Raw genomic sequence first — 9,167 nt, forward strand, 5'->3', positions numbered from 1 at the left:
CATAAATGATTCTCAAAGCAGGAAAAAAAAAAAACCCAGAAATAGCATCTAAAAGTTTGTTAGTAGGTATGAGTCAGACCTGTATTATTATTATGTTTACACTAAATGGAGTAGTTCAAACATATATTATCTCTAAATAATTTTATCCACAATATTTGAGAAGAAATCCCCACAGCCTATAGTAAACTATTTTTTTTTAGTCTTGAGTGAAGAATAATAATTATCCGGATAATAATTTCCACACAGTTTTTCCTCAGATAGTCAGACTGTTAAACACTGGTGGCTTCCCCCCTCCAAACACACTTTATTAGTGAAGTGGAAATATTAATATAATCTTAAAAGCCGCTGGAATGATTAAAAAATTTTTCCATACACAGAGAGATTTGGTTTGGTGCTGACAGAACTACACGATTTTACTGGCGAGTCACTCGAGCGTTGTGGAGATGCTGTTTCTGAGGTAAACCAAATTTTAGAATTTAGAAAATAAAGTTGTTACCATTCACAAATTTTGTTTAAGTGAGAGATTCTAACTTTTCCCCTTCGTTCTACCAGAGAGAAAAAAGCATTTAGACTCGCTACAGTCGTGGCATTAGAAAAAGGCGCTAAAAAGAGACAATGTAACGGCCCAGGGTGCTCCGAGCTTCAGTGGGGAGACAACCGGAGCGCGCGGGTGGGGGAAGGGAGAGGCGGGGCTGAGGGAGGCGGGGCGGGGCTGAGAGTGGGGCTGTGGAGGGGCGGATTCGGGGTGGGGCAAACCCTGAGATCAGGCTGAGATCAGGCTATGAGGGGCGGGTCGGGGGCGTGACCAGGGCGGCCCGGAGCCCCATATTAAGAGAGTGGAGCGCCGCCGGAACCTTGGAGAGATTCTTTCCATTCGCTGTCACGTCGCTCCTTCAGCCCACGCCTCAGATGGCCGAGCTCAGAAAGCCTACCTCCTCTTTAACGCCTCCTGAGGACCCGGATTCCCAACCACCCAGTAGCAAGCGGCTCTGTCTTGAGGAGCCTGGCGGTGTCTCTAAGGCGGGCTGGCGACTGCCTCTGGTGCCTCGTTTGTCTGAGGTGGAAAAAATATGGGAGTTGTCGCCTAGACCCTTCAAGGGACTCCTTGTTTCAACGAATGCGATTTTTGATAACTCCACAGACTCGTGTGTGGAGAAATCAGTCAGTGGGAAGCAGATATGTAACCTGGGATGCCCAAATCTCAAATTCCAAATAAGTAGCTGTTTGCAGTCTCCCCCCTCACAAAGTCCTGATTCTGATTTGAGGGCTTCAGGAAGGTCTGAGGCAGGACTGCGTGACAGAGAGGCTTTCAGTGTGCACCACAGTGATAGCTCCAAAGCAGGGTTTAGTCAACTGCCCAGCACCTCTATACACGATATACATGGAATTAGAAATGAGAATCGAAAACAACAGTTTGTCCAAGGAAGAGACAATGTTCACAAAGAAAATCCATTTTTAGATGTTAACTTTTACAAGGAAACTGAATCACCATTTCATGAAATTGAGAACAGATGTAAAGCTGACAGTGTTATGCCATCAAATAAAAGAGAAAATAACATTTCATCATCGGTACTAAAAATATCAAAATCTCAAAACCAGCCCAGCTTGGAAATCGCCAAACCTAGCTATTTTAGAGATAGCAGCACAATAAGTGTCCCTCAGTTTCCAACAGACTTAAATAGCAAAATGTCCTCTGTCTATTTAAAGGAAATAGCGAAGAAAAAGAATGACAAAAAAGAGGCATATGTTAGGGATTTCACAAACATTTACTGGTCCCAAAATAGACCTGATGTTAAGAAGCAAAAGTTACAGAATGATAAAAAAGTTGTAGAAGCGGAAAATATTTTCTCCGAATGTTATGAAAATGACTACGCATCACTCAGCAGCCAAAATACTTGTAAGAGAAAAGACTTGATCAGTTCAAAGTACTGTAACTACAGTAGTATCAAATGTGATGTAAGAGACTCTAGAAAGAATTTCGCTATACTAGAAAATGCAAATTGGGAGGAAGCAGAATGTCTGGACAGTTACATACCTACCAGGTTGGAAAAATCTCAAAACTGGGACTGTAACGTTAGACATATTTTGAGAAGCAATAGAGGAAATTGTTGGATTATAAATAATTACAAGACTAAATGTGAAAATATGAAAAAAACTGAAGAAAAATGGAATTGGCTATTATTATCAGAAATAGACCTTTTAAGCAAGGAAGATTACCACTGTACAACAGTCATGAATGTACACGAAGAACAATCAAAGCTTCTCATAAGAAAAATATTAGGTAGTCAAATAGCTTTAATAACGACTGTTTGGCTAAATGGTAAAGGAGAAAATGATAATACTCTACAGTTGAGATACAATGCTACACAAAAAGTCTTTCACATAAACAACCCTTTTGAAAGTTTCATTGTAGAAATTTTTTATTTCCATAAAAGTATTTCAGGAAATCAAAAAGATAATAGTATTTTAACCTGCTATAACATTTTGAAGTGTAAAAAGAAAATTGGTAAAATTGGTATTCAAAATCTAATAACCAGAAACATGAATACAAATATAAAGAATGGACTTTTCAGCATATATTTACAAGACAGTGTTTCAGAACCTTTAGATATTATATTGAAAACTAACATAGCTTTTTTGCTTAATAACTTTGACTCTTTAACAAGAATTGAAAATGATTTTGAATTAGAAGAGGAATGCATTTTCAAGTGGATGCTTTATTTGAAGTGTCCAAAAAATATTATAGTGGAAAAATATACTGCATATCTAATAAGGATTTTAACTTCTTCAAGACTATTAGAAGATAATATGAAACCTATGTTAAAGAAAAGGAAGTTATTTAGAACTGAACAAGTTTTTGAAAAGTCTAAGAAAAAACCCATTAATTCCTTCAGTACGACAACTCAAAATACAGGTTTGCCAATTTTTGAATCATATGAAAAAATTCCCCTTTTAATGGACTTTGATGACATGGAAGAAATTTCTTTAATAAGAGAAATTACTTGTCGGAATATGAGTTGTCCTCAACAATTCGTGAATGTGGAAAATTGGGCTCACTATAGTTCTAGTACTATTAAAACACCTGTTAAGTCTTATCCTCAATTTATACAGAACAACCATGGATATATTAATGAAAATTTTTATGAGGTAAATATGCACGGACAAGATTTAAATATGGAAAGAAAACAGGGACATAATATCAGTGGCTTTAATTGTGAGCACATATTTGAAGGTTTCTGCAATGTTAGGCAACAGGCCATACCAACAAGCCACAACACAATCCATAATGAAGAGACTCATACCATTTCTGTAACTCAAGTACTAAATTTTTGGAACTTGTTAAGTGAAATAGAAGAAAAAAAATATGACTTAATTTTGAAAGAGGAAGTAAAAGTCACAGCTGAAAGTTTAACCAGTAGTTTCCAAATTCACAAAGATACTAAGATAGAAAAGGAAGAGAAAGATAGTTTTTTTCCAATGGATGATATGTTTTCTGTACAGTCAGTCTCATTAATAAGTAAGGAAGTAAATGTGGAAGAAAATAAATACCTTAATCAAAATTATGTAACAGATAGAAATGAATATGAGAGTATTTTGCCAGAAAGGGAGATAACTAATTCAAAGGATGTTCGTAGAAAGAATGACTCTGCATTATATGTTAATCATCAGTTTGAAACTGGTCTGAGTGAAGGGAATGATGAATGTTTTCAGGACTTAGCTGCTAAATATTTATCAACAGAAGCTCTGACAATAGTAAAAGATTTTGAGATGAAGAGAAAATTTGATTTAGTACTTGAAGAACTTCGTATGTTTCATGAAATTAGTAAGGAAAGTGAAATTCTAAGCACTGTGGAAACAAACAATGGGCAAGAAAATGACTTTGAAGAAAATGATGCTAAGGAGGTAAAAATGGAGACAGAAAAAGATTTGAAAATGGTTGTAGTCAACAAAATAAGTGCATCTTCCTCGTTCTGTGATACTACAGCAGGTCCTAATATGTGTAAAAGTCACCAAAGTTTATTTAAATGGAAAACTGTACCCAATAATGGAGAACATGAAGTTCCTAATGAGAGTTCTTATCCAAGTACATCAAAGGAAGAATTACTTTATTCTACTTCTGAGGAAGGTATGAAATTCATTTTAAAACATTCTTTCTCATGCTAGAAAAATTACTGCTTTTTTCTATGTAGGCCAAATGTATAATTTTGACAAAAAAGAAGGAAGGTAGAGATAAAATGCAAGACAATGTTTGTTGATGCACACTATTTTCTTTTTTCTTTCTTTTTTTTCCCTCCACAGCAAGAAGCCATAGCTTTATTTATGATAGAAACATTACAAATTTCAAAGCAAGCTGCAGTTACTCCTTGGAAACACCAAAAAACAAACAAACAAACAAACAAAACATTGTTTTCACATGATTACGTTGTTAATTCTACAATAGCATTTACCATATCATTACTTGTACTTCAGGGTCAGGACTCGAACTGCCTTTGGTCTCGACACATTTGCTTCTGACATGACCAATTCTATGTCCTTAACTTTTTTTTTTGAGACCGAGTCGAACTCTGTGGCCCAGGCTGGAGTGCAGTAGCACGATCTTGGCTCACTGCAACCTTTGCCTCCTGGGTTCAAGTGATTCTCCTGCCTTAGCCTCCCGAGTAGCTGGGATTACAGGGGCCTGCCACCACACCCAGCTAATTTTTGTATTTTTAGTAGAGATGGGGGCTTCACCGTGTTGGCCTGGCTGGTCTCCAGCTCCTGGCCTCGTGATACGCCCATTTTGGGCTCCCAAAGCGCGGGGATTATAAGCGTGAGCCACTGCGCCGGCCTTGTGTCCTTAACTTCCATACCTGTTTCATCAACCTCTTCCTCTTCACTCTCCTCTGGTACAGTTGGAGTCTGTGTGTTTTCTTGAATGTTTGAGACAGCTTCACCTTGAACTTTGACACAGCTTCACCTTGAACTTTGAATTTCTCAGCAGCTGCTAGCTGGGTGCACAGTATTTTCTCATAAAGATGTATTCAAATGTTCAAAAATATACTGAAGTTGAAGGAAACAAGTTAATTTTAAAAAGGAGCTTTGAAGAGTCCTACTTCATTTTTCTAAATATTAAGAGCCAACTGAAGGAAATATTTTGTTTATACTGTTATTATTTTATATAAAAGCTAGTTTTTGCTGTAACATATCATTCTTTATTTTCAGATTGTGAAACACCTTTACCTAAAAGACCTGCTTTTCTCCCTGATGAATGTAAAGAAGAATTTAATTATTTATTGAGAGGAGGTAACATTGTGGTTACTTTTTAGGATACTTTCTAAGATGATTATTGCATTGTGATATTTTTAGTATGAGGAAAGTATAGATATTCATGTTGTTCAAAATAAATACAAAGTTTTAGCACTTTTTAAAAGCATTAATATTATACTAATAAATTCTAATAATTAAAAATTGGGTAACAGTTAAAATGCTATTTAGAATATTATTGGGAAATGCATTCTGCAAAACTACATTCAGATATTTGTATTGATGTTTTAAAGTGACTATATGTTAAGTGTTGTATATGCCTAGTTTACACATCTAATGTATGCAATATTTACAAAACCAAAAACGATATTTAGATAAGTTGGGTTTCCACTGATGAGATGTTACTCCCAATTATCTATCTATCTATCTATCTATCTATCTATCTATCTATCTATCTATCTATCTAAATATATAGAGAGAACATTGAGCATAGAGAACATGCTGTATGCTTTTCATTGTTATGAAGATTTTATATGGACATTTTCTTATGCAAGTAAAAAATATTTGCCATTTAGTCATGTTAACATGATTTTTGACTGATGTTTATACTTTTGGTTACATTAAAAATACAACTAGGCCGGGCATGATGACTCATGCATGTAATCCCAGCACGTTGGGAGGCTGAGGTGGGCGGATCACAAGGTCAGGAGATCCAGACCATCCTGCCTAACACGGTGAAACCCCATCTCTACTAAAAATACAAAACATTAGCCAGGCGTGGTAGTGGGCACCTGTAGTCCCAGCTACTTGGGAGGCTGAGGCAGGAGAATGGCGTGAACCTGGGAGGCGGAGCTTGCAGTGAGCCTAGATTGAGCCGCTGCACTCCAGCCTGGGTGACAGGTGACATTCTGTCTCAAAGAAACCAAAAACCAAAAAACTAAAGAACACTAAAGAAAAATTAAACAATGAACCTTATCTTTTGCCCAGTAGATCTACAATATCAGAATAAAACACAGTATGTCTAACATTCATTTCGCCTTGTGGTACCAAGGGTGTAGGGTAGTAGTAGGATTGAAATTATGGAACTAGGTAAAGTTATAATCCCATCAGAAATTTCTGGTATTATACAACATGGTTAGATCTAAAAAGAGTAACATTGTAGGTTAAATATATTTACTAAAACATCTTAAGTCATGCATCATGTCTCAAAACATTTTTTCTGCGTTCTCATATTCAGCAGAATGTTACCTCTGATACTTTTATTGTCACCTCAGAATTGTATCTTTTCCTCTTTTCTTAGCTTACAATGTAATAGTTTTAAAGATTAATCAAAACATTGGAAGATCAAAAGCCCACAGGTAGTCTCTTCTCCCCGGAGTGAAGGAAATAACTGATAGAACAATACTCCTTGAGTCAAAAAATAGGATGGCAAGACCTAGCCTGGAAAGAATAGGGTTTGCTTCTTCTAGGGCAGAAAGAAAGGAAGAAATTGGCTTAGCAATATATTTTGATATAGAATAAAGGAAGCTTAGGAGTATATATTCATGCTGTCATTGTGATTATAATTGTGATAATAAAATGGATGTAGGAGGAGGATAAAGAATGTGTGCACATTGGAAAAGCAATCATTACATTTGTTTGAAATATCTAAACCCATATAGCAATGTGATTCTGCCTTCACAAGTTAAAGTGACTTGTTGTGAAATGTGAAAAATATTGTATGAATTCAGCCAGAATTATTTAATACTATGTTAGGATGGCAGTCTTGGATTCACTTTCAAAGAGCACAAAAGTTGAGTGATCTTCCTGAGGCTTGTTAAAATCCACAGTGTAAGAGAAAAGTTGGAAGATCCTCGGGAATGGAGTTAATATGAATGGATTTTAATGATCTGCCTAGTTAGAGTGGGAGCCTGCTTATACACTGTTATTTTAAAGGCATCAGAAAGATTCCAGTTATCCTGAAAAGTTTTGATACCCACCCACCTGCCATCATGATGCCTCTTCTCTTAACGTTTCCATTGACTACTAAATGTCTTCAATGGATCCCTTCTCTCTTTCCATCTCTCTCTTCTCTCTGTGGTGTGAAGGCAAGTACAGTTTTGAAATTATTTTGAGCATGTGTTATATGCCAACTAGTCAGTTCACCCATGCTTTATATATCATTTAGACCAATGCGGGATCTTGTGATCCAACAGTGTTGTCTTATTTAAACGATCCTTTTGTGTTTCAAAATTTTTAAAAGATCTAGTAATACTGTATTTTTCTTTAACCTTTTATAATTAATTTTCTAATTTGAATATTGAATCAAGTATAATAAACTGATTTATATCTATTTTGTGTTGTTTTTCTCCCTATTTATTATACATGTAGTTTAATTTCGTATTCTACTTCATTAAGGTTTACATATATACACACAGATTCTTTTTGGTTCAGGTTAGTAAAAATCATGCTGCTAACCTTTTGTGAGATTTAACATTTGATAACACTGTTTTTGGTATAACAGGCTACTATATTGAGGTCATAAAGATTCACTAAAATTTGATTTACATGTTTGGTTTTACATATGTACCTCACAGTTTATTTAAAAACCCCTGAAAGTTAGAGATATTGTATTTTATTATAAGAGGTAGTTGACTTTACATAACTGATTTAGTAACAGATGTGTGTATCTCCATGAACTGTTGTGGAGATCTTCGAAAATGGTATAGTATGATGTTAAAGAACAATTTCCAACTCAAAGCCCTCTATTGATGCATAATAGATGGAGTACATTTGTGTTCTATTACTGACAATGACCTCCATTAGAAACCAAACATAACCATTAACAATACAACATAGTTGTTTAGCTACCAATAGGAAAAATGACCGGTGTTTAAAGCTACAACATCAACTTGGTTTTAAAACCTATACAGTGTTGTTGTGATTGTTGTTAAGGTAGACTGCCTGATTGGAATGTTGAATTTATTTAGTTGCTGTGTTTTATGGGGCAAGTTACTTAACTTTTTGTGCTTATGTTTTTCATATTTTAAAACTGGAGCTAGAATTAAGTAAAATAATGCATTTAAAGTATAGTGCCTGACACATAAATAATAAGTGCTCAGTAAATATTCAGTAAATGTTGCTAATATGATGATTAGAAGTAAAGATTTTTAGGCATAGAAACTTGATAATTTTTACTCTTTTATTGTCTTATATTTTTAGGTAGTCACTTCCCACATGGCATTTCAAGAATACGACCTCTTAAGACATGCAGTAGGCCAATCAGGATTGGTTTGTCAAGAAAAGCAAGGATTAAACAACTTCATCCTTATCTGCAACAAATGTGTTATGGAAACTTAAAAGAAAAGTTTTGACTTTCATATTTCAAAACATTTTACGACATCTAGAAATGTTTTGTCTTCTTTGGATAAATGTTCTTCCAGCTTGGGGGTTTGGGGCTTGCTTTATTATAAAGTGGAGAATTTTTTTTTTGAGTGTATAAATTATTGTATTACCTTTAAAAGTTATAAAATATTTTATGGATTTTCATGTCTTTTAAAAATGTACACGTTAAAGCCGTTTCATGATTGGATAAAACATGTTGACTTATTATTTTTCATGATATATGCATAGAATCCTTTTGTGGAGAAAATTGATAGCCTTTATTTTCTAAAAAGGATCTGTGGCTCGTAATGAACTACTGTTTCACTTCCCCCATTTTTCAGGTGAAAAAATAGAGGTATAGAGGGGATGAATAAGCTTTTCAATGTCACAGCATTTGTATTAAGATTGGAATAAAGACTCTCTCCTCTGTAACATTCTTTCCCACTTTTTTCTGCGTTCACTTTCCAATCTTTATTTTTTCTTCCAGAGTCTATCTTTGACCCCAGAGCAGAGTTATGTTTATGTAGTTAATACTTAATATTAATTTGTTCATTCATGGA

At 35.1% G+C, this 9,167-nt stretch overlaps 1 protein-coding gene across 1 annotated transcript; it reads left to right on the plus strand.

Annotated features, from left to right (window-relative positions):
* Positions 1-864: 864 nt before the first annotated feature.
* On the plus strand, positions 865-8,815 carry RAD51AP2 (RAD51 associated protein 2). The gene is made up of 3 exons (XM_011951344.1): positions 865-4,126; positions 5,203-5,283; positions 8,446-8,815. Exons 1-3 carry the CDS (start codon positions 910-912, stop codon positions 8,595-8,597), a joined length of 3,450 nt encoding a protein of 1,149 aa, XP_011806734.1. The 5' UTR covers positions 865-909; the 3' UTR covers positions 8,598-8,815.
* The last annotated feature ends 352 nt before the right edge of the window (positions 8,816-9,167 follow it).

Source organism: Colobus angolensis, unplaced genomic scaffold (assembly GCF_000951035.1).
Source record: "Colobus angolensis palliatus isolate OR3802 unplaced genomic scaffold, Cang.pa_1.0 Scaffold109, whole genome shotgun sequence".
NCBI lineage: Eukaryota > Metazoa > Chordata > Mammalia > Primates > Cercopithecidae > Colobus > Colobus angolensis.